The sequence below is a fragment of the Amblyomma americanum genome, chromosome 4 (genome assembly GCF_052857255.1).
Source record: "Amblyomma americanum isolate KBUSLIRL-KWMA chromosome 4, ASM5285725v1, whole genome shotgun sequence".
Taxonomy (NCBI): Eukaryota; Metazoa; Arthropoda; class Arachnida; order Ixodida; family Ixodidae; genus Amblyomma; species Amblyomma americanum.
In genome coordinates this window covers 145,044,956-145,071,534 of record NC_135500.1, presented here as the reverse complement: position 1 = coordinate 145,071,534, position 26,579 = coordinate 145,044,956, and the positions used below count along the sequence as shown (strand labels likewise).

The window sequence follows — 26,579 nt, the reverse complement described above, 5'->3', positions numbered from 1 at the left end:
CACTGCTCCAAGCTACTTGATGACGTCCAGCACCAACCGGTCAAGTAAGTTTGCCGTTGTTATTTTGCAGCTCACTGTGTGTTCTCGCTTGTTAAACGCGTTTCTTCTGTGAATATGAAACGGAAATACGTAACCGCGTATGTCTAGTTCATGTTTTTTATTTGCTTGAACGCAAGACATGACAATAATAAAAATATCATAAATGAAAGGAATAAAATGTTCGCGTAACTCATAATATGACTGCCTTCAGATCAAGGTGTGAGAGGCAGCTTTAGTGAGTGGTCTATCTTACGCATGGCGGCTGAGGTCTCCTGTAGCCCAGATCACCGAGAAAATAATAGTTTACCACAACGTCTCCTCCCCACCTCTTCCGAATTCTTCACGCGCAATTGGAACCCCGCCGTAAAGACAGAGCAAGCCAAAAAGAAAAGGAAATTGGGACTTAATTCATGATGTGCGCATGTGTAACATGATTCGTTAATTGTTGGTGGACATATTTACGCTGGCCAGTCACGGGAATTGTCGACGCAACCGCAAGCTGCCGGCGATTCGCAAACCCATGTTTCCCACATATAGACGCAAACGAAGACGCAACCAGAATCATGAATGGCATAGCATTTCATCACAGAGTTTCTTATGAAACAAATGATGAAACTCCGCATCAGGATCCGGGCGTGACCAGCGGCTACATACCTAAAGTGAGCAGACGGAGGCTCCGCCTATGGGCCGCGCACTCAGCTATAGTGGCGCCCTCTCTCAATCATAACGGTGTTTTGAGCAGCGCTGAGCAGTTCGTCTCAATACCAAAGGGGGTGTGACAGTCGAGTAATATTTCAGAGATAACAATGGTGATGTAAATAAATCTGTGGTGGAAGTGAGAAAAAACGATTGGAAGACTGGTAGCTCAAAAGCAGAGAGGTGACATAAGGTTAGAAGTGTAGGACTGAAAACGTATTTATTAAAAAAGTGGAGTATTTTGAGATAAATTTATATCACAATTAAACAAAAATAAAGAAAAAAAGCCAAGCATTGCGGCAACTGCCACCAATCCACTTTAGAGGGGCTCCTATCTTCTATCCTTCCATCCATCCGTCCATTCGAGCATTCGACAAAGCAGGAAGCTGGACTTCGCAGCAGATGCGGACAAGGATCTCCGATTTTGAATCCACATGAATAAATTAAATATGTCTTTTTCATTGTCGACAATGGCCAGGGTCGAGCTTGAAATGGCTGATTACCAACGACATTTGCCAGCGAACCCCGATAGAGCGGCGCTCGCAGCATGCAGTGGCTAGAAGTGGCTCACCGTTGGCGCAGTCTGGACGACGTTTCCGAGGCTGTTCTCTATGTAGATCAGCTCCGCCTGGCTGATGGTCGGATGCTTGCTCGGCTTCTCGAAGGAAAGCCACAGCCAGAACACGTACCACGTCATGCCGAACACGCCTGCGTGCACCACAAGTTTCGTCATTAAAGTGCAGATGTGGACCGGCAATTCCGACTCACTATTGGTCTAAGTAAAAGTTCAAGCAAGGCGGCCTTCTGAGCATGCGTGGTTGGCACTACAGCGCATGCGCAGAATCGACTCCCAGACTTCCGCGCGCTAGCAGAGTGGCGCCGCCATGTTGGGAATGGATTCTCGACCCGTAATAACTTTGCACTAAGGCCTAAAGTACACAGGCATCACAAATGCTATTGAGCTTTGGTGGGCAATGTGTGCTTTCCTTTGTTTTTAATGACTACATTTTCTAAAGAAATGGCGATCCGACTGTCACGGATACGCTTTTTTTTTTTTCTGTAGCATGCATTCTGTAACAAACGACACTGGGCATTTTGCAGTTTCAGCCGTAGCTTGGGTTGTAGCCGCGTTTTTAAAACACAAAACTTACCCAGTTCTCCACAGCTGCGTTTACTTTAATTACTGAGGCTGACAAGCTTCCCCAGCCTGCAGCGCCGACGTATCACAGGTTGAAGCAAGAGCTGCTAAATGTTCTCCAGTAAATCATTACCTCCGTCCCGTGTGCATTATACAATTCACGAGTTCAAGCATGATTTCACTTAAGAAGGCGGCACTGGCAGAGCCCAGACGTAGAGCTTCAGACTCAGAAGACCTTCAATGTTTCAGAAGTAACAGAATAGTATTTCTTCTTCCGATATAGTGGAAGCTATTCTGATTAGTAATACCGGGCGCATCGTTCTTTCGGGTTTATTTTAGTAAATGCGAATTAGCAGGTACGCATCTGAAGAACCTTTTGTCAGTGAGTCGAGATGCATCGCCTAAACTGTAACTGACGATGCTCACTGTTGTGCAGTCAGTATATTTCACCTGAAGCTATTCACTATTTTCCGAGAGGCGCGGTTAGCAATGTCCTCTCCAAAAATATTAGCGCTGGTCAGCTTCACAAGAAATGTTTTGTTTTATATAAAGTTTGACCGCGATGGGTAACTTATATTGTTGCTTTAAATATCATATATTTTGTCGCAACGTTTACTTGCTCAAAAAACACCCCAGGACGTTAATGTCGTTGGAGCGAAACAAATTGGACGTTGGCGGAAGCGGCCGCGTACTGAGGAAGTAGGCAGGGTCAGTATAGCGCAACTATTATCCCGCTTTTAGGAGATACCGTTTCAATCCTATTTCTTGCAGCGCCGAGTGCCAGGTCGCGGCGATAGCCGGAATCGTGGCGTCGCTTGATCAAATAATGACAAACGACAAGCAAAACTAAACAAAATTAGGACATAGTAGTTGCATCATAGCAGAGAAGCAGTGTCAGTGCAAAACACCACTGGCCACTAAATGATGGATGCTTGCTGCGGGTGACACTTGTGGATCGGTGTCTGCACCTCGGCGTGAACTCACCGTAGAAATAGAAGCAGGCCTGCCACCCTACGTAGTCGGTTAGGATGCCCGAAAGAGGCATGCCGACTACGGCGCCAGCGTACGAGCCTGGAAGAAGGAAGAAGAAAAAAGAATGAATGAATGAATGATTGGACGTTAGAGTGGAGAACGTCACACTTCAGAGCCCGAGCCAATAGGACGTGACCTTAAGAAATGCGAAACAGAAGTAAAAGTTTCCCTACCATACAAGCCCGTGGCTTACTAAGCTAGTCGAAGCGACGCCAGCTTTTCTAGAGCTCTCAAACTTTTCTTTTTTTTGTGTGTGTGCAAAATACAAGTTTGCTCTGCCTGTCCAACGATATATGAGACAGATACTGCGCCATTTCCTTTCCCCCAAAAACCAATTATTATTGCTCTGCCTGGCAGTCACTGTTCTTTCTTGTCGTCTTTAGACACTTGATGATACGAAGGTTGCAGCGCTCACTCGCTACATCTTCTTCTGCACTGTTTTTTTTTATGCCGTTTCATGGCTGTTATATCATGAACTCTTTTATTTTAAGCAAGGAGGAAAAGTTTAGCATACGCACCGTCTAAGGGACGATTGCATAAATTAGCCAAATAGGGCTAATCTGCGAGTGGAACCGTTTAGCATTTGTTTTCTATCGTGAGTTCTATTCGCGGCCAACTGTAAGCGTCAGTTCGACAAATGTCGGGCATAATGAGGCAAATGTACAAAATCGCTATATTTATAAACATAATGAACAAGCCTATGCCGTAAAAGCTGAGAAACCTAGTGTTGTGAAAAGCCAGAAACTATCCGATGGGGGGAGAGGGGAGGGGGGTAGCCTTTAACAGCGAGACCATATCCGGTACATTGTTTCGCGCTTTACCGAAGTGTCACGTATTTGATATCAGCGTGCTAAAAGCGCAGGAAGCGAACGGTTGTCCGCTGCTTTGTGCAGATCCACTGTTTCAAAGCCAGTTCTCATGTCAAACTAACCTTCACCATGTTGTTATTTTATACCCCATTATAGCCAGGTTGTGCTGCACGCACTTGTAGCAGAACTTGTTTCAAAATGTCTTTTGTGTCGAAAGCGCTGCGGTTAAAAATAAACTAGGAGAGCAGTAAACCCGCGCTCACCACAGAAGGCAAACGTGGCTAGTCGACTCCTCTCCAAGGGCGGCGCCCAATGTCTCCAGATGCCGTGACACGCCGGATACGTCACGCCCTGCGTCGGAAAGAGACGAATCGATGTCACAGTGGACAGGGTGAGAAACCCTTCACCAACTTCCTGAGCTGCACGTGCAAGTTTTTGCGGCCTGCTAATTTAATACTGCTTTGCCACTGACCAAAGGCGCGCGGACTAACGTAACCTTCCCGAACAACCCATTGGGACGCAGGAAAGAAATAATACTTGCATTAACAAGCTCCAGTGCGCCCATCAACCGAAGGTGCGACGACACATGGCGACGTCGGCAGAGAAGTGATCACCTTGCTTTCACCGCCTGAACTGAACTGAGGCAGCAGCCTGAAACATCCTATACAAGGTGTTTCAGGGAAGACTAGGTAATTTTCATAAATAGGCTTTTTGGGCTAACGATACGTCTTTTGCGGCGTAGTATTATCAGTGTTGGCGGACACCGGAAACCCGGTGAATTGTTTTAAGTATTAAGCTAGTTCACTAATTACTGATAATTAACTTTTTAACTGTTACATTTGGGCAACTGGTTGTTCGAACATTTGTAGCCGGTCGTTAGTAATAGCCATATCAGTTTTTATATTTGCGAAAACGCGATTACCCTCGCCGCTATGGCTCGAGAAAATCTGGCTGCATCGTGCGAAAATACACGAGTTTTCGAAAGCATGCAGGCAAAGCAACCCCTTCAGTGCACGTAACTAGTCGAAGAAGCCAAATTTTTGTCGAGCCACAGCGCCAAGGGTAATCGCATTTTCGAAATTCGGAAAACCGATATGGCTATTACTAACGACCGGCTACAAATCTGTGTTGCACCTAGACGCCTAACTTCAATATTTAAAGAGGTAATTATTAAAAAGTAGTTAACCAGCTTACCGCTTAAAACGATTCGCCGGTGTTCTGGGGCCCAACAACACTGGTAATAATGTGCTGGAAAAGCCACGTTTTTATCTAAAAAAAAACCTATTTTGAGAATTACTTTAAGCCTTTCCTGAAACACCTGGTACACGGCGGTTCTTGTCGTCATTCAAGGGGATGGGTGAGCCAGCCACTGACTGGGCGGTGAGTATATATACAGGAAATCGCGCTTAGCTGTTTATAACTACGTTCATATTCGCGCAGAAACCACGTTACGCGCTACGCTCCACAAGCGAATCGGTCGGTGAATAATGAGCTACCCCGTGCGAGGCTCTATTCTAAACGCTGGCCGTAGGGGCGGCATATGCCACTCTCCAACTTGCGTCTAACATTTGCAGGAGAAGCTGTTTCTTTCTCCTGAAGCAGCCATATTTTCACGTCCGTCGCAAGCGCCGCTCGAGTGATCGCTCAGAAGACTACGACCGTGTCCAGCTATAGGCGCAGTTACCGCGCCGATGAATAACGCTCCCGCCGCTGTGGCGACTCCGGCGCAGGCAGCGTCCTGCTTATTTGCGCGATTACGCAAACATCTCGATAAGGCCGCCGCTCCCGCCAGCCGCCGCCTCTGCGTGTTATTCGCCGTCCGGAACAACCATTTCCCTGATACGATCGGGCATGCTCCCCGAAGACTGGGCCAGCGCAGAGGGGGGGGGGGGGGGGGGGGGGGGGGTCAGCGAGGCAACCATCGCGACCGGCGTCTGCGTTGATTGCTAGCGGCATCCATATCGCCCAACTGTGGCGGTGGATGATGTGGAAGGGAGCGTCCGTTTGAGGGAGGGGGAGGGGAGCATGACGGCGTGTGTTCATGTAGGAGCGATATGATTGCAGCCGCCGAGATGCGCCGGGCTTGTCTCGCGGGAGCGCCGGTGCTCGCCCGAGCGGCTGCGAGTTGCGTGAGGCCGCGGCAAATGCCGGGAGACTTCGCTTAGCTTATGGCCCAAATTGCGTCTTCGAATGTGGTCATGGTAGCTCCAACTCTGGCGAGTAAGGCACTGCTTTCGAGCTGGCGCTCCGTGGCTTACGTCCCTCGGTGAAAAGCTGTTGTGTTCGCGGAGTACGGGATGCCCTTACAGGTAGGACCTTTTTGAAATTCTCTTATAACGTACACCGACCGTCAAAAGTCTTGCGGACACAAAATTTCCTTTTCATTCGTGTAACAGAGCGTTCGAGGCACCCGTCAAGTTTAAACTTCTGTAAGGAGATAACAACTCCTATACCAGCCTTTCAAGGCGCTTCGGTCTTTAAGGGCGCCGTGAGTGCTACAGGAGGTGGCTCAAAAGCAGACCATCCGGCCCGAAGAATTTCGGCTAAGATTCTGCATTGAAATGTATGGGGTAGGTATGGTGTGTGTTTGTGGGTATGGCGATCGTGCGTGCGTGCGCACGCACGCACGCACGCACGCACGCACGCACGCACGCACGCACGCACGCACACACACACACACACACACACACACACACACACACACACACACACACACACACACACGCACGCACGCGCACACACAACCGCACGCACACGCGCGCACACGCACACACACACACACGCACGCACGCGCACACACACACACCATACCTACCACATACCTCGCATGTCTCCGTTTTGCTATACGCAGGCAGGAAAACCTTTCCGGATCCTTGTCTAGCTTTTACCTTATTTACATCGCGAACTTTTGAGAACGGAGAATGAAGTCCCAACGATTGGTGAAACAAACAAACGCATAAAACAATGAACCTACCTCAACGAGACCCTGGAGAATTCGGACCATCATGACCATGGTGAAGCCAATCTGGGCCGCTCCAGGAATGAGCATGTTGAGGAACGCCGACACGGCTATGGCGGTGCCAAAGACCCTGTGCGAACAGGGGAAGGAATAAGTCCTGCGCTCAGGTAACAGCAACAGTTCTATGCGGAGCCTGATAATGCAAGATATTGCGCTGGAACAAAGCACATTGTACGTTTATATATTTATAGTATTTCTGCGATACGCACACCGCCACTCGGGCAATACTCGTAGGGAGCAACGGTAACAACGTTTTACAAGACAACTTGCGGCAACCACGCTGAGGAAAATAATTCAACACGAAAGATACGGAAAGCAATTATATAAAAGGGAATGAACGCTTGGTGCCAAGAAGATGTTTGAGAGAACAAATCTGATATTTTCGGTAGCAGATATAACGTATTGAAAACAAACAAAACAATCTCTATGCACAAACAATACAATACAGTATTTAATACAGTACACATTGCAGATTGCAACACGTAGTTAAAATCTGAACAAAGAGAAACGATATATGCCTTTCATTCCAAACGAAATCCTCAGGCAGCGCATTCTATCCTCTTATTGTCCTCGGGAAGAATGAATCACCCGTGAGCGAATGAATCACGCGGAGTACACACTCAAGTTGGCTTGCATCGATAGATTACAACGCTATCGAATGGGAAAGCGGCTAGTTCCTCTTAAAAGGAACTTTTTGTAACCTAGAAAGCACACACATATAAATGAAATACAGGTATCGCCGCCACCGGCTGTTTTCAGAAACGAATAGCGATGACGTCCAACACTTCCTCACACGGATCTCCGAGGCTAGGCTGCGATCACGCCTCGGAGCGATCATGGCGTTCTATTCTGTCTTGACGTCACGCATTTGAATACAGTGGCAGGAAAAAAAATCTCATTTTTAAATCCCATTTTCTTAGCAATAAATGATTATTTTGCTGCCGAAGAAATATCAACATACCCAGAAAGCGCCAAGCAGTCGATGTTTACTGAGAACAAAAAATTGTATGGAGTTGCACTCATTGTCCTTTAAAAAGATTTAGTCGAGAGTTTCCTTCAGTCATATTGGCTTGTCAAGATATACAAAGGCAACAAGAGATACCGATTTTTGTTGTTGCCAGCATATCCCGTTTCCTTTGTGCCTTTGTCGTCGTTGGTTCCTTTGCGCTACATCTATCAATGATGTCTCACCGACCGGCCCACATGAAGGTACTAATTAATGATTTAGCCTCCTTTCTGTCTCCTAACGGGCAGGGGTTCTTATTCCAGCGTGATTTCTGTTTCAGACATATTCGAGAAAGGGTCGTAGTTATTAGTTATGACGCAAGCCGCCTTATATAGAATCATTTCTAATTTCGCTGATAAGGATCTCAGACGTCCTTTAAAGGATTCCATGTATAACATGCATAGTTTGGGACTGATTGCAGGTTAGAAAAATAAAGGATTAATTAACTTCCTAGCAGGCATCTTTAAAGTTTCTGCTTTTGAAATGGAACATTTGCTAGCGTTCGACATCTGTCCAATGTATCCAATGCATCCAATGTGTTTTGGGGAAACCTTCAACGTGTAGCAGATATGAATTACGGAGTAATTAATGTCTTGTAGCCATATTTCTGCATTCATGTGGTTCCTAATGAGTAACTACATCCTAGTTTACATATGTGCTTGTTATTTATAGCGTATTTTTTGAAGAAAACTCCTTAACATTTACACTCATGTGAGCGCGTGATTACTCTTTCTGATATTTATGTTCATATTCCAACTTTCTCACCGGCTGTGTTGTATGCAATTACTTCTGTACAATTCTCGCGTCTTGTATTGAATTAATTTATGCGAATAGCAGCGATCCAAAATACGCTTAGACGAGGGACTCCAGAACTAACTGGATCAGGAGATGAGTTATAATCTTTGAGATCGGCACAAAGGCCCTGACATTTTACATAATTATTTATTCAATTACGAAGGATACTAATAACGTTTAATGTTGGAAGTTTAATATTAAACGGTTACAGTCAGTTTTTAAAATTCAGAAATGATGCATGTACTTAGTTGATATCAAACAACAGTGTTTGCTATGTTATGATGCAATTTAACTTGCTACGCGCAACACGAACGACCCCCACGCTGGTATGGCGTGAAAAAGTTATTAGACTCAAGGTATTTAAGTAATTCACAATATATTATGCGCGAAAAGTCTGCAACGAATTGATATTGGAGATACGGGCTTGTAGTCTTCAGTTAATTTTTGATAGTGGATTTAAAGAGAGGGCCCTGACTGTTTCTTGTCTTGATGTGTTCGTAGCAGCTCATACGTAGCAACCTTTGCGGGTTCAGGTAACCAGATATAGTTGAAGGCTTTTTTATTGCGTTACAGCGAGCAGTGAGGGGAATGGAGGAGACTGGGCACCTGTTGGCGGGGTATTTGGCTGCGAGGAATCCGCCGGGCACCTGCGTGATGAGGTATCCCCAGAAGAAAGACGAGTCGATCACTCCGATGGTCTCTGGTGACCAGTCGAACTCTGCTCTCTGCACAGAACAAAAACGGACTTCGCTTACTAGTTACGTAGCCCTCGTGATGACGCCAACAAAGACGAGCGCACACATTCGTTCAGATTCTTGACAAGTTTAAAACGCTGAACTAACTGCAAAGCAAGGGTGAAGCTATTAGCATAGAACATTTAGAAATGGAGCGTAAAAAAAAAGAAAGGAAAATAATTAAGATTGAAAATATTTGATAATTTGCCACCGCATATTTTTTTTTCGCTATGATATTTCTTTGTATTTTTCGGCCAAATGTTTTTCTATAGCTTTAGGGTTTTAATTCTTCACGGTGTGGACAGTCAGTCGTCCTTGCAGGTGTGCATTACGTTTTCGGGAACACAGCCCTCAACACTCTCTGAATGTAATCCCCGCGCCATATGTACTGGAGGGCTTCTGAAACACTTTTTGTTCAGCCCTTGATAATTTATTTTCAGCTTCCTATTGTTTTTGTCTCTTCCTGGCTTTTGTCCCGTCTGAGCAGATTTTCCCGCGTTGTTTAAAATAGAACGTCATCGCTTGCCGGTTTCCGTGTGAGAGATGGACTAGTTTACGAGTCAACTGATTCTAGAATAAGAAAATGCACAAGATAGAACGGATGAGACTAGTCAAGTGTGTAGAGTCGCACTTGCTCTTGTGCTATCCTGCGCAATGTAGATATTCCGCAAGGAGAGCTAGAGCCATAGAGGCTAATTAGAAGACATCCGCATTGCAGAAAGTTTTCAGCCCTGGTAAAGACGACAACGATGGCTAAATGATACTTCTGACCTAATGAGTATTATCGTCAGAGAATACCTACAGAATACTCACAGAACCTCAAGAATAACTTCAAAGTATACTTGTACAATAACAACTCGGTCAATCTTTCAGGCAGTGAAGTTGTGGCGCAAATGAAATGAAGCGCGAAAATAAGAGGCTCACAATTGTTGTAACCCCCCCCCCCCCCTCCCCCAGATGATGCTCGTTCGCTCAAGAGGAGAAGAGCTGTAGGTGAGGTACCAAAGCAGTCAGCTATCGAAGAGTGCCCCACTCTGTCGAGCCAAACTATGGATGGCAATATTGCGGCCAGAGCCGTATCCGTAAGGCGCTAACGATTTATCCGATAGGCTGAATTCACCCAAATGAGATGGCGGTGCTTCGGGCAGAAGGTAACTAATTGTGTGCGGGTGGTCAGTGTGTCTCACTTGCCGCGGTGGCTAAGTGGTTAGGGCGCTCGGCTACTGATCCGTAGTTCCCGGGCTCGAACCCGACCGCGGCGGCTGCGTTTTTATGGAGGCAAAACACTAAGGCGCCCGTGCGCTGTGCGATGTCAATGCACGTTAAAGATCTCCAGGTGGTCGAAATTATTCGGAGCCCTCCACTACGGCACCTCTCTCTTCTTTCACTCCTTCCTTTATCCCTTCTTTTACGGCGCGGTTGAGGTGTCCGCCGGTATATGAGACAGATACTGCGCCATTTCCTTTTCCCCAAAACCAATTATTATTATTATTATTAATATTATTATTATTATTATTATTATTATTATTATTATTATTATTATTATTATTATTTTATTATTATTTAGTGTGTCTCCTCCTCTTCCCTTTTTGAGATAAAAACGCTCTCATTAATAAATATATAAGCCCATCAGCGCTGTAGCACGTTCGACGTATTTCTTGGCACGCTCGCCGTACGAATAGCTTTTCTTCTAGAGTGGGCGCCTAAAGAGTTAGCGGCATTCACAACGTATTCATCGTTGCGGTGGTACTGCTTTCGTAAGGAGACGAGCTCGGCTGTGCCGTCGCGGTGGCTTCAAATATTAGTTCTCACTCGCAGGGGCATGCGCCGCTTCTTTCTTAAGTGCGCCTCAAGAAGTGCGTAATCACGGCATTCTTGGGCCAGTGATCACGCGCAGCCTTCATATTGGATTCCCAGGCCTCTTTGGCTATTTTTTCTGCCAGCGGGGCGCGTGAGAGGCGACCCACTGCCTGGAAGTTGTTTTAAATGTGCAGGTAAGTATACGGGGAGCATGAAAGGAGTTCGAGGGGGAGGAGGGAGAATGTGTGGAGTACTGGGAGGCCAACTTCATTTTTACCTTGCACTACCTTGCAAAGGCATTGAAGAGGTGTCATGTGTGTAGAGGAAAAATACGCAGAAAAAACAGAACAATGTAATGCTTATCACACACACACACCTGGAGAACTACCGCTGAGTGCATGCTGATGAAGTGTACCCTAGTAGCTTGCGGAGTTCTTAACTAAGGAGTCCATCCACCTAACTCGTCCAACATTTAAAAAGCTTATCAAGTTTCATCTCTCTCTCACTCTCTCTCTCTCTCTTTGTGTTGCTTCGACCAGATTCAACCGCGTCTTATTTGGAGCAATCATTGAAGACAAAAGCAAAAAAGGATCACTAAATGTATCGTATATAACTTGAAAGCAACCGAAGCAGAATGAATAATCTCGCGTGCCTTCCGTTTTTTTTTTGCGGTTAGGTCGAATAGCCGTCCGTGGAATTGCCGCAAACGTCTCAAGGCATAATGGCTGACAAACCGGGGCGACCAACGCAGCTGATAGCACGTTTAAAAAAACTCGCAGCCTATGCCCAAACTATACTTGCGCCTCAAAGTTTCTCAGCGCACTGCAATCTGCGTTGCGCTCTTGGTCGGAAATCGCTTTGTTTAGTCGCAGAAAGCATCACTGGTTCCTTGATTGGCGGATTACAGCTCAAAGAAACAGACGGGATGACTGTCTGCGTCACTCTCCTGACGTTCATGTTTCTTTGCTTTGTAATCCACCATTCAAGATGCACGAACCACTTGGAGCCGCAAGGTGCCCAACATTATGCACAGGAATGGAGCTAAATCATTAAGTTTTTTTGTGAATATTTTTGTTTTTCTTCTCGTTTTTTTTTATTACGGACGACTCACTTTACGTACACATTTGCCCTAGAACAAAACTGTTCACATTAACGAAGCACGACTGTATAAATAAGAATTCTTTTTATATTTTCTCTATTCCATTCTTATTCCACTCCATGCAAGAGTGGTCAACGCCGGCGATAGTTGAGTGCAGCGTACAGGTGCCTGCAAGGTTTTTCAGAGCGTGCAAGTCACGACAAAGCCTATTTTCTTGGCAGGCTGACAGCGCAGCCACGAACTGCTTCCCTGAGCGACCTTCGCAATACACCGCTATTAAATGCCAGGCCGCGCTTCTATATATGCAGCAGGGAAATGCAGCTTTTTCGAGCTTTCCGTGCTCCGAAAACTTCTGAGGTCACGTGCACGTCGCTTCAGCGAGTGACGAAGAACGAATAAAAAATACCGATGAAATCTGATTGCTATGATTGGCTGTTTGTGGTCCCTTATGCGTAATTTTGTCTCAACTTAGACCGAAAAGCAGCAGTGACCTGCGTTTTTGTCGCGATACTTTCTATTTTGTTTTAAATCTACAACACAGTCAGGATCAGTGAGCGCATCAAGTAGGAATGGCAGTAACAAAACGAAAAGAGAAGATACAGGAGAAGGAGGGGAGAAAATGAGGTGCGAAATAGGTGCCGCGGCGTCGTTGGGGCGAGTCGCGGCGAGACCAGTAATCCGGGCGGGCCTCGCTCCCCTTTGGGGACCCGAGATTGTCCCTTAATCCCGCTTAATCCGGCCGCGAATCCGCGGCGTGACGAATTGCAGGGCCACCCCGCGCCCAACCCGGAATTCGTTCCACCCACGGCAGCTCGTGCACGCACGGGCGCGCGCTTGTTGTGCTCTTGTGAAGAGGGAGAGAGGGAAAGAAGGAAATAAAGGCGGGAACGGAAATAGAAACTTTTATTCTTCTTTGTGCGAACTTTGTGTGGTCGCTCCGGCATTTGAGTCCGTGAAGCCTTTTTTCTTTTTTTGCGGGGTGTCCCAACGTATCACAGCCAGAGCTTTCAGATGGACATTATATTTTTAACGCGATAGCTTCAAAGGCCCCGTTCAGCAGAAAATCAGGTGTCGTCGCTGTGAGCGAAAAATCACGAGCCTGGATCTGTCACGTGGTCCCCAGAGAGCAACGTAGGAAGCAGGTGGCCCATCTATGTCATGTGACCTTGCGGTGTGTTCATAACCTGTCCACCAGATAGTGAGCAGACTGCCCACCGTAGCAGGTGGCAGTTAAATTAATGATTGGTCGCGAGAAGTTGTCCCTGAGGAGCAACCTGGATCGTACAAGGCCCACCGCTGGTAGCTCCTGCCATCGCAAGGCAGTGGCGCATCGCTTAACCGCTGCACTATTGCGCCAGAATCTATGAATGTAAAGTAGAGAATGGCCTTCTGAATTTATGGGAATTAACCCACTACGCTGTGGCGTTATACCCTTAGGGTGGAGCTTAAGTGTTCCCTACAATTTCTGCTTTGTGTCTCAAACAGGAATGAATGGGGCTATGCTTTCCTAACAACTTCTATTCGATAGGTGCCCAGAAAGCAATCTGCAAAGTCACGCGACAAGCTTTGTCGCTGTGCTACAGTTAGATAAATAAACAGGGGAAAAAATTACAGCCACTTATCTCCAGGTTACGACGAGTAATGAGCGTCAGTTGGTTCGTGAAATGATTAGCACAATTATGACGCCAGGCATGAGGGTATACGGCGATTGTGTTTATGTTATGAGAGGATTATAATGAGTGCCACGGAACTTGACTACATAAGCACAAATAGCCGCTGCAGCCTATGAATGTTTGGGTGGATTCTTGGCTGAAGGAAAGTGCCGCACACACTCGACTTTGATAGGGTGTGGCTCCTGCACGAAAGCGGCATTTTTAGTTCACATTATGCCACATTCCTGGGGAAATACTTCATCGTATCATGCAGTTTGACGCTACATCTGGCGCATGGTTGCCGATACGTTCAAGGTTCTTTATTACTCTCGCTGTCGCCGTTGTTGGCGTCCGGCTCTTCACTAACCGCGTAAATGAAGTCATCTTCGGTTCCGTCCATTGAATTCTAAATTGCTGTAGCTTTAAAACTTTTAACAACAATGTCCGGGCACACTGCACTCCACGAATTCAAACTCCACGAGCAGACGTGTTGAAGTGATGCTCTTCTTCGCCTTGGTGTCGGCGTCACTTTATAGTCGGCCGACGCCGTGTACACTGTGCACTGGCGTCTAAATCCTGCTTTAAACGTCACACAGCTGCACAGCGCTTCATGCTGGAAGACGATAACAATCATAGAAATAGGCAATTTTCGTCATCTCGCAGCTCGGGGGGGGGGGGGGGGGCACATCACAGCGTATGTATTTCGGTGCCAAAAGCAGAGCACTCACACCGTAGATGTTCGATTGTCTGTTCACATCCACATATGTCACAGGCAGGACTGTCGGCCTTGCCAATGCGGAAGGAGTATTGCTTTGTAAAGCAACACCGAGCCACAGGCGGTTCAGCAATGTTGCTACAGGAAGATGAAGACATAATCAGGGGCCAGATGTGCTGACGCGACGATTGAAAAACTCGTCCGTGTTTCACGCAGCAAGTGTGAGCTCCCTAGCTAAGGTGCGAAGCCTACCCGCTGCGTAAACTCTTGATATAGAAATAGTGACTTGAAGTCCGTAGTTGGGGGCAGATCAGGTGGCTTCGTCCATACGGTGGTTTCCTGTTACGCCGCAGTGTCCTGGCAGCCATTGAAAAACAACTTTATCGTGAATTTTGGTTATTACGCTGTGGAACAGTTCGCGGAGTTGTCTAAAGAGCTGTTCATGCGAACCCCGACGTAGTGCAGCTTGCGGGCTTTGGAGGCCTGCTTCGGAATCTGATGAAAAAAGGACGATTCCTGTGGGTCTTCGTTGCTTATTAACTGAACTGCATCCCGAAGGGCAGCTAGTTCTGCATCCTTCGAAGAGATGTGGTAGGTTGTCTTCACCTTGATCAAGATGGACTTTGCTGGGACGACCACACACCTTGTAGAACTGGTGGAGTTAACTGAGTTGTCTAAAGTAGATGTGTATGCGGCGACTGTGTATCGAATGCAGGTGTTCTAACCTGACCTGCTTTAGAATAGCCGATAATACACCGCCTTTCTTTGTAATGCCGCGTATAGTAGGGTGCACACGAGTCTGATGCAGACTACATAATGCCGACGGTGATCTTGAAGGGGGGGGGGGGGGGTAAATTGTGAGGGCAGATAGGCGCGATGGGCATCACGGACTTTGGCGAAAGTAGTCGTGGCCTGATTGCCGGAAGAGTTGCGGGGTTTTGACAGAAGACCCAAGTGAGATGCCGCATATATGTTCTCACAGTATCAAGAGCCATGTATGTAGTAAATGGATGCTCCCGGGCGATGATAACAGTTGCTGCTGTAGAAGCGCATTTCGGCAGTCCAAGGCACGTACGGAGAGCTTGCGCTTGCACACTTTGGAGAACCTGGATGTTTTTCTTCCTAACGTTAAAGCGTGCGGGAAGGTTGTGGAGTAAGAAGCCCAGGCATAGCCAATTGTACAGTTGTAGCATCTATCGCACGGCTGCGCCCCCTGACTTTCCCCGAGGAAGGAGGGGACGTGCACGACCGCGGCCACTCTGTTTTTCATGTTGAAGATGTGTGTACTCCACGAGAGATTTTGGTCAATGATTACTCCCAGGATGCGACGGCTTCTGTCGTAGAGAACGGCTTCACCACCTGTACATATGACGTAAGGAACCGAGGTGGTGCTGCTTTAAAAGCCTACGTGCTGCTTCGGGATGTTAAATTTGCGCGACATTCTTTTTGGACGGCACAAAACCGAAAGAGTTTAAGTTACGATATTCTGCAGTATTTGCTATTGGCTTTTTTCTGAACAAAATATTAAGATAACATTTAGATGTCGGGAGAGCTTGCCTGCAGAAAAGCAGGCGAGATGTCACTGTACGAGCTCTGACAGCCTGCTCTCGGGTTTCGCGTGGTGCGCTGGCGGTGCGGCGGCCGCCACTGTCTATCTTCCTCTTTACAATTACTCCCAAGAGAAAAAGGAAGCCATAACATGGGGACAACAAGACACACGGGTCGTAGCGTGGATTGGGACGACACAAACACGTTATTATCACGTTCACGTCGTCGTTGCTCTGAGGCAGGCATTGCCAGTTTTCCGATGCAGCTTACTGGCGAAATGTGCTCGAAGACGCAGCAGGATACGGGATACTTTATCAGAAGTTTTGAGGAGAGGAAAGGTGTGGTAGAAGGTACACGAAGCCAGATTTGTGAGCCGGTTAGAGTACTGTAAGGAGCGCAGGTGGCATCAGAGCGGAAGTTTTGACGCCCCTGCTCAGCGTTAGTGGTGAGCGACCGAGAGATCTGACGGAATTCCTCTGTGTGCTGGGAAGCTTGAGAGACGGTTGTGCACTCGGATGCATCGAGCGGAGAGGAAGGTGAGAAGCCAGTGGTCCTCTGCATGGTGGTGTTTTAGGCGTATGCGACTAAGGGTAATATCATGTCCCAGATTGATCAGAAGCCAGGTACACAGACGCCATGTGGCCTTAGGTGTATTAAATCATTCTGTCATACTGTTACCCTGTAGATGGTAGGCCGGAACCGTTGAGTGAATGTCGTCGCCAGAAGAGATTTGAAGACCTTACAGAAAGACGGCTCCTCGATTACTCAGCAGCCCGCGGGGCGCTCTGTGGCAAAGGATGAGTGGTGCAAGATCTAAGATGTAACGCGTGGACTGCCGGTGGCAGTGTGCAACAGTCCGAAGGGCGGCTACCGTACAAAGATGATGAGGAGGTTACGTTGAAAGCCAAGGAATGCGCAACCGGAGAGTAGTTGCCAAGAGAACCTCCCAAGAGGCGGTTGCCGTGAAAGGATGAGGAAGGGGGTACCGTAGGAGGAGGAGAAGAAAAGTTACCATGCAAAGAGGAGGGAATGGTGAGAGTGAAAAAATGTGTAATCGGAGGGTGTTCGTCACCGGAACCCCCCGAAAGTTGATTGGAGAGCGGAGCGGTGTGTAGCCGGAAGGCGGTTCCAACCACAAGAGCCTGGAGGGTGCCTACTGCGGAAGGAGGGAGGACATGTGGCCAGGGCGGAGGGACGGTGCTACCCGAGGAGAGACTCAGCGTCAGTGACTCTACGCACCCCGAACGGCAGACCGGAGGGGAGTGCTAGTCGAAGAACGAATATGCGTTAAAAACTGAAAACAGTGCTACACATATATGCATATCGCTCTCGAATTCCTCATCTCGGCATATCGCAAAAAGAAAACACCTCAGCAGCTTTCGTAGAATCTCGCTTAGCCCAATAGTAACTGTTCTGTGAGTTTTTCTTTCGGCAGCAAAAACAAGATGCGGCGACATTGATCTCCTGAAAAAAATGATCCGGGGTATAAATTCGGAATTGCAGCTTCTTTGGATCGATAAGGCAATACTTATCATGGCTATGCTACATTGCTCAAGTCAACACCGTGTAGTGCTACAACAGGGATCTGGCGTTGCAACGCAAATGCGCTGCTATATTACTGCTTCCAGGCGATCGCGCCTTATGTTGCAATGCCGCGCATTTCTCTATGAATAGAGCGTTGCGACTGCAATGTACGAAGAGGATGGGCACTCTAGACGATTGCTTCTCATATATATTGCTGCGCAGTTCAGAGAGGTCGCATTCTAATTTCGAAAGCAAAGCCAGGTACGAGCGCTCTGTGAACTGGTAAAGGAACCTTCGCGAAGCTGGGGAATAGCGATGACGAAATGAAAGCCTGCCCTTCTCACCCTCTGAAATGGGAATAAAGCTCTATAAGAGTGGCACATTGGAAAGCTACCGAAGATAACGGTAGATGCGCATGTATAAAAGAAGAGGGAAAGAAGAAGGAATTGTTTAATGGAAAGAGTACTCAGAAACTGGTTCATCCAAATGACAAACGTTTTGAACCAATAATAATTTTCAGCGAAGAAAAAGATTAAAATAGAAAACAAAAACGAAACAAAGGCAGATACGAATAAATAAATAACAAACAAGAAAGACATGCGCAAGTGCAACGCTCACGAATATGGGCGAGCGAGGAGTGAAAAAAAATGCAAGGTCTGGTGACGTTAACTCAAATGACGATTTATGGCTAATCGGTTTGACAGCGCAGCGAGGTGGGGAAAGAAAAAAGATGGGTGTAACATTGAGAGACAGGAAGCAGGCCGTGTGGGAGGGAATAAACGGGTTAATGACATCCTAGAGGAAATCAAAAACAATGGGCTTGGTCAGGGCATGTAGTGCGAAGGCAAGATAACCGATCGTCACTTGGGATAACGGACTGGATTTAAAGAGAAGGCAAGCGTATAGCAGGGGGGGGGGGGGGGGTGCATAAAGTTAGATTGGCGGTGAGATTAAGAAGTTTGCGAGGATACGGTGACCACAGCTGCCAATGGACAAGATTAATCTGCAAAACATGGGAGAGACATTTGCCCTTCAGTGAGCGTAGCCAGGCTGATGATGGTGATGATGATGGTTGGAGTTGGTAACCTAGAGTCGCAGCCCGCAAGAGAGGCGCTACATACTACAGGCAGCCCGTAGAACATAGAAGGAAGCGGTACTCGCCTGTGTCTCCGAGTTGTTGGCGGTCATCTTGACGATGGCGACGCCCATGTTGCATCGGATGCCGAAGGAGATGAGGAACCCGAGGGAGCTGAGCAGCGCCACCGTGAACCGCTTGGAGAGGTCGCAGCAGGGGCAGTTGGGCTCCAGGTAGCGGCGCCAGGTCTTGCCGCCCTCGGCGCCCGGCTCCGGCCCGGGGGCGCCACCTTCGTAGTACTCCTCCTGGAGCTCGTCATGCTTCATGAAGCCCTTCTCGTCCTCCTGCTTCTTCAGCCGCCTGCGCAATGACCGACCAAAGTGGCGCATTCAGTGCGCGTCTTCGTCACCTCTCCCTGACAGCTCTATTCTCCTCCTTCAGTCGGAGCATACCGGGTGTTTCAGCGAACACTTTCAAAAACTTCAAAAATACGCTTTTTCAGGTGAAGATATGGCATTGCGACATAGTATCACCAGTGCTGGCGGACACCAGAAAACCGATGAATCGTCTTAAGTATTAAGGTGGTTACTTAATTTTTAATAATTATCTTTTTAACTATTGTAGTTAGCCGTCTAGTTACAAGCTAGATTTTCAGCCAGTCGTTAGTAAAAGCCATATCAGTTTTTAGAATTTTGAAAATGTGGTTATTCTTGGCGCTGTGGCTCGACAAAATTTGGCTTTTTCGACTAGGTACCTTCACTGGGGGTTGCTTTGCCTGCATACTTTCGAAAACGCATGTATTTTCGCGCGATGCAGCCAAATTTTCTCGAGCCATACCGGCGAGGGTAATCGCGTTCGAAATTCTAAAAAAATGGCATGGCTATAACGACCGGCTACAAATCTTTAACTGGAACTAGGCGCCTGCCTCTGATAGTCAAAAAGTTAGTTATTAATAATAGTTAACCAGCTTATTACTTCACACGACTCACCGATTTTCTGGTACCCGCCAACATTGGTAATATTATGCAGGAAAAGCCATATTTTTACCCCAAAGACTTTTTTGAAAATGTTTGAAAGTGTTCGTGGAAACACGCGCTATATGAACGTCGCAATCAATCAATCAATCAATCAATCAATCAATCAATCAATCAATCAATCAATCAATCAATCAATCAATCAATCAATCAATCAGTTACATTTTGTAGTTGTTTTTGTGATCAAAGTTTCGAAGGAGTTCGCGAAATAGTTCGATATATTGATAACTCGATATATGAAAAATGACAATAGCTAAATTTATCTTCAAGCAAGAATACATCCCGCAAACGCTAGTGACGCGCTTCATGCACCGACGCGCCTCTGGCCGATGCGCTAGCAACACGCCACTCGCTAGGCGTTGCTAGGCCTAAACTGTTTCGCATCGATGCCATCGATGCCGCAGTTGACTGTTCTTTAGAATTAGTCACTAACTATTAAAGATGTCTGATCCCATTACCAGTGCGCTATAAATAAAATAATCGCTCATTAATCTAAAGGCGCACTTGGTATCTCTAATGCCTTCGGCAACGGAACGAGCGAAGCACGCCAAACGACGGCCACCGCTAATCTTCAGTCATGTTGGCTTCAGCGCACGGCAGCTATGTGACGTAGAAAATTAGTACAAGAGACCGAAGGCCACCCTTAAGCACACCACATGTTCACCTTGTCATGCAGTTTCACAGCGCTAGCGCTGACAGCAAGGGCCCAAGGCCGAGCAACTGACCCGTCTAAGCATGCGAAAAATTACCAGAGAGTGCCGTTAGGAGAAGCGCCACTTACAAGGGCACGGCGCGCCGTTCGATATGTCGAACTACCTGCGAAATTCGAGTTGGACATACTGCGCAAATTTTCTATACCTTTGCACCAAATTTTCAAAGGGATAATCTGTGTGTTCCATGTAGCCAATCATTCGAAATATTTGGGCTCGACTTATTTTGTATTCCACCACAAAACGACTAATCATATTTACATCTCTGCACAGCATAACTAGCGCGAAGAAAAAAAAAATCCGGGGAACAAGTTTAAGAAAAACCGGACTTCTACCCTTTATCTAACTTAAGACGCTCAAAATTTTAGACCCTTCCGCCTGAATCTAGAGACGCCACCCCACTGCACAGCTCGGATAGGCACACTTTCCACTTTTTGGAGGTACGCGTTGATGTTGATTCACATGCTTATTAAGATGGGAGTATTTACCCAGATGAAAAACTGAAATACAGATACTCCTGGCAAAGCACACTTCACTACTTGCACACTAGCCGTAAATTTTCTTTCTTCACACAGCTTCCACACTGCACATGGCTTTTTCCTTTTACATAGTACTGCATCGGCATAAGCCGTCGGCCGGCCCACTCTAGTTCATTTTGAAGCTTTATTGAGATTAACGGCAAATGAAGAACACACCCGGTGGAAGGCTCTTCTGAGACGCTGAGCCAGTGTAGTTTAACTGGTCTGTTTTCTGTATCACCTTTGGAGTAGCCGTTTTTGACTATTTACGAATGTGCAAAATTTTAAACCAGTCCATCCATGAAGTTATTAATTTTTGAAACGTGTATTCATTGTTTGCTTGACTGCAGCGATTTAAACAAAAAGTGACAAAGTTGTAGGCAGGGCAAAAGTGTATGTATATGAGAACTATTCTTTATAGCACCACGGTTATATAATGCTCGGAACCTTTATACTTGGCACTTCGCTGACTCTTCCTAGATATTCGCCTAGATGATAGGTGTCAATGGAGATAGCGCTCGTGAGGAGAAAATATGTCGGTTTCTAGAAACTTTAAACCTATTTTGTTTTTCATGCGCTCTGCAGCCAAAAGGACGGTGGAAGCAGATCGTGCAGGCGCCTTTGCTCGTATTTGATTGATGTCACAGAGGAACTGGCTGCCTCATATTTACTTATTTCTGCCATGAAGCTTCGAACGCCAACTCTTGTTTTGCCTGCTATTCGTGGCGGCGATGTACTACGCAGGACAAAATGATAGCAGAATAATGAGGTGCTACGTTTGCTCTTGATCAATGAGAGCAAAAAACACATATATGACGCACAAAACAAACATTAGAAAGCGCAACCTTCAAAATTTTTTTTCCCTTTTTTGTGAACGCTCTGCATATAGGTCAGATCTAGTCATCTCAGAGCAATAAACGTTGCGATGATGTTCTGAGGAATCGATAAAGTTTGTTTAGCAGACTCAGGGATCAATACTGATTATCTTCGACCTGCACTCGGTGTAAACATGCCGTGAATAGCGACATGGCATTATTATTATTATTTTGGCGCGACGAGAATATAACTAAGAGCTCCATGGAGTTATTTCGTGCTACTTGTAGGTCATGGGTTACCTGTTCAGTGTGGCAGTTATGTTATAGTAACGGTGAAGGCTGTTGTGAAAGTTTTTTTTTTCACTTTTTTTTCAGACTGAAAAATTTTGGGACGTAATACCAGTCGCCTAGTCAGAAAGCACGCTAAATATAACGGCGCACGTCATAGATCTACTGCGAATGCTTAGTTTCTGCCCGGAGGAAATAGCAACTTCCAATAGTGCAGTCGAGAGTGTTCGGAAAGGGAGGCGCAAGTTATTATTTTTACAACGTCTATAATTCAGTCACGCCGAGCTGCTTCTAAGAGTACTTAGTGAAACGGTGTGCTGTGTTGCCCAAATACAGTGAAGTGACGCGGGCGGGTAATGAACTCCGTGTTATCTGTCATTAAAAACCCTGCAAGTTGACACACACAAAAAACCTCACAACGTAACATTTGCGAGGTATGGTGCATTGAATGTGTACCACATCATTACTCATTAGAATAGGCTGCAAAATGTATATGCCCGTAGTTTCAAACACTCAGACCGGAAGAGCGATCAGAAACAACAGGTTAGATATCAGGAGATGTTCTTTGAATGTAGCTTCCGCAGTATACGAGATAAGGAGAGAGAGGGAGAGAATAAACAGTTATTTCTAAAAAGGAGACCGGAGCGGATTGTGGATGGGGTCCTCAGTCCAAGACTCCAGTGGCTTCCGCCGACGTTTTGGCGATGGCGACTAGCGCCTCCTGGTCTTCCAGGGTGCCGCTGGCCAGCGTCACCTACCACTGCTCCAGCGCCGCGTTATGCGGCTTTAATTGGTTCGGTTTATCTGAGCATTTCCATATAATGTGCGTGAATTTGGGAGTATAGTCGCACCAAGGACATGTATCTGCGTATAATATTGAGGGAATTTTGTGCAGGTGGTGAAGATTAGGGAAAGTGAGCGTTTGGTTGCGTCTTAGGCGCGAGGTAAGTAAATTGGGGATATTGCGGGTAGAAGTACTTATTGCTGTGTCCCTTTCTACCCGTTATTATGGCTGGTTTGCGGCCCCTACAAATCCCGTGTCGCTTCGGTGTTTTGAACTGCGCATTTACGACAGCATTTTTAATTCACAGACGTAATAAAGATTGATCCAAAGAAAGGTGGATGAACACAGCAGATGCCGGCATAAGAAATAAGAGAAGGTATTGCAAAAAATGGTAGGCAGAGAAAGTAGAAAAATTATGGAGGAGACAGAAATCTCATGCTGCACGTGCCTGTAAAGCGTGCTTTTTTGCAGCACTACTGTATGCGCAAAAATGCACGCTTTACAGGTGCTTTTGGAATAATAGTGCCGAATCGACCAGCCTAAAGGTTCCTGAACGGGTCACCAAAGGGGAATACTAAATGAGGCTAGACTGATAGGTTCGCGTTATGTGATAGCAAATATGTTAATTTTACAAGACGCGAAGCTTTAATAAGCCAGAAATTGCGTAAAAGCGAAGTACAGGTGGCGCCGGCACGTGCGGATTCGTACAACTGCGGCTAGTAACGTATTTATGAGCGTTCTCGAGGAGCACTATTTCGCCGTCAATGGGCAAGTGCCGTCTAAATACGAAGAAAGCAACGTGGCATGCGCAGCCAAAAATTCAAAGAATCTCTTAATTAAAACAGCGGAAATTCGACGAAGGACAAGAAGGCTAGACGCAAAAACGAATGCCGGATCTTTCGCCTCACATTCTGTGCGTTCAGATTGCATGTGGTCGCTATGCGCGGCAAGTTCAGAAACGCAAACTTTCAACGGTATTCACTTTCTGTTGTCCTGCTTGGCGGCCGGTGAAGCGGTTTCGTTCTCACTACAGCCATCGAATCGGCTTCCTTGTGCAGGCTGTGTGGGTGTTCTGAAACTTCAAATCTTCTGCTTTCTTTTTTCAGTAGGCGGTCATGCAGAAACCAGCATGCGTGCATGTCATCGACTGTGATGCATGATGCAAGCGCGTGGTCTTCCATGTGTTCTGCGCAATGAAAAGGCGGATTTGCTTTGAGGTGTGCTGATAAATATATGAGAAGTATACCACATTCACGCACCATTATCTCTAATTTGGCTCATTAAAGGATAAAGTTCCCCAGCGCGGGTCATAACGCATGTGGTACGCGAGGAACCGGCACGCGAGGAATTATTTTAGTGCCTTTCATTCGAGTTCTCTATCTCTACGGCGAAGCTGCAGCACACGGGTGCGGTATGCAGCTGAACTGGTTTTAAAGGTGAACGCGCTTCCGCAAGTAGAATGTTCAGCCAGCTGATCCGCCTTTTTCGAGATCTTGCGTTAATTCCCTGTGGACAGCTCGACAGCTATAGCCTACAGGCGGCAGACTACTGTTGGGCTGAACGTATTCTCAATCTTTTCTGCTTACAAACCACGGGAGGCAATCCATGATCACGTGCATCGCAACAACCACAGAAGAATCAATCACAAGAGTTGCCTGTGATCACGCTTACTGCGTAGTCAGTCAGCTGTCATATACATACTTGTGGCTTGCATACCAAGCCACCGTTACAGCGTGTAAGGGTAGCTGTTCCAGTCTCACAGGAGATTCCCTTGATTTAGCGTGACATGCTCAACCAATATTCAAATACCATTTACAAAGGGCAGTGGTCGTTTGGTGCCCAGCTTTCGCCGGGTGCAAGTCAGAGAAAGAATCGGAGTCAAAGGTTCAGGAACAAAAACAATCTTTATGCGGAAAATGTACTATACAGAGGGATTACAAATCACTCACAACAACTACTTCAAAGTGTTCTACAGAACAATGCGACATATGCGAAACAATATTTATTAGAGTCTACATTACAGAGTAAAACCTTCCAAATAGAGTGTCCTAATGCACCAGAGATGTAAACAAAAAGGAAACACAAATTTTTCGTGGTGCACTGCGACAGTCATACGGCCGGAAGATCACGATGGGGCCTTGCTGAAGACTGGCATGCGCTGCCTCGCAGATCCGTGCCTGGGCATCTGTGGTGTTGAATACCGGGAGTCGTGCGAGAGCGTTTCTTTGAAGTCAAACTACGGTACGAACCAGCCGCCGGCGCTAAACGCCCTTAGTTATAGCGAGCGCCGCGTCTCTTAGTCACATCGTGCCAAGGCAGGCGCGCACACACACGCAACATCTACATTACAAGCGCGCTCTCACCCCCCCCCCCCCCCCCCCCACCGCTCTAAGTGACCGGCTTCGAAGAATTCTCCAGAAAGTCTAAGTCGTTTCTTCTCTTACCGAGCGCCACCGCTTCCGAGCAAAGTAAACAGGGTACAGAGCGGTGGTGTCCCATCTTTCAATTTTTTCATGCAATGTTCTTATTTTTTTTATGCGATGTTTCATGCCCGTTATGTGGCAGGGCATAAAGGGTATGAAAGGAGGAATGATGAGGGTGTTTAAATAAATAAAAAAAATTTTGAATGATGTAATAAAATCAAGGAGGGAACGATGATGTGGTCCCTGTGTCTAATCGATATATGAATCCGATGAGAGACCCACTGCCGCCAGGTGCCGATTCCATCTTTTTTTCGTCCTTGCCTAAAAGTTGCGCTGTGATGTATTCCTAGCTTTATCACTTAACTCGCGCGAGACTTTGCACCCTCCGCCGGTCATCAGTGGAATTTTCTACGCAGTTCTCGCACTTTCTACGGCGTAAGTGAGCATGTTTTCGTTACTGCCACTCCCCCGTTTTATATGTGCGAAGACCTATGCGGCATCAACAAACACGCGATAATCAACATTATAGCGCGCCGTTTGGTGAGCAGTGCGCTTTAAAGTTTTCATTGAGATGTGGTGTTGGATAAAATGCATTAGAGCGCGACTGCTGCACGCGTGCTTTTGAGGATCCATCGAAGCTTACGCGTAAACTTCACGACAGGACGCCACGCACCGAGGGCGACACGCAGGCGTCTTCATCGTCGATGTAAGCATGCGTGCGTGAGCGCGACAAGCAGTCTGTTCTGCAATGTGCGGCTGCCCTAGGTTACTTCACGTACTCTACTGTACGAGCACGCTGTAGAGAAACGCAGTGCACGCAATGCAGCAAGTAGCCTCTGCCTTTCAGTAGGAGAGGGGAGTCTGAGGCGAAAAGCATTTGCACCTTGCAGCCGTGAAACTGATCTGTGGACTCTGTCGACTATCGGTTTCCGGTCCCCTTTCAGGTCTTTTGAAGTGGCGCCTCTGTTTGGTCGGAGAACTCTATAGCAAATGTTTCATAGAAATGACGTAGCTGTGCTCAATTTTCGCAGGTGGTTTTGAATGTGGAAAGGCTTCGGGACATTCGTTTGCGATTTTCTCAGCAACGCAACCACCTTTCTGGGCAGGAAAATACGTCGTTAGTGGTCGCGACGAATATCTATTCATTTTGCTTAGTTTTTTGTTTCCTTCTAGTGTTCCTTATAGGTCACATATTTGACGCATACTTGTCGAAGAGGCGGAAAAAAGAATCTGGAGTACAAAGTTTTTGAGTGTTTTTAAAGGAGTTTAATATAATAGAGAATAAGAGATTAAGTAACCCGCACAACCCAGAGGTGGGTCTGCTAC

At 46.7% G+C, this 26,579-nt stretch overlaps 1 protein-coding gene across 2 annotated transcripts in view; it reads right to left on the bottom strand.

The window, feature by feature from the left end:
- The window catches only part of LOC144128483 (vesicular glutamate transporter 1-like), a 201,247-nt gene that overhangs the window by 34,814 nt on the left and 139,854 nt on the right, over positions 1-26,579 (bottom strand). For both annotated transcript variants that reach the window (XM_077661911.1, XM_077661910.1), the window contains exons 3-8: positions 18,768-19,041; positions 9,141-9,259; positions 6,689-6,803; positions 3,978-4,065; positions 2,858-2,944; positions 1,307-1,443 (exon numbers count right to left, since the gene is read on the bottom strand). In XM_077661911.1, the coding sequence (XP_077518037.1) occupies positions 1,307-1,443; positions 2,858-2,944; positions 3,978-4,065; positions 6,689-6,803; positions 9,141-9,259; positions 18,768-19,041 (820 nt within the window). The remainder of the gene's footprint in view (positions 1-1,306; positions 1,444-2,857; positions 2,945-3,977; positions 4,066-6,688; positions 6,804-9,140; positions 9,260-18,767; positions 19,042-26,579) is intronic.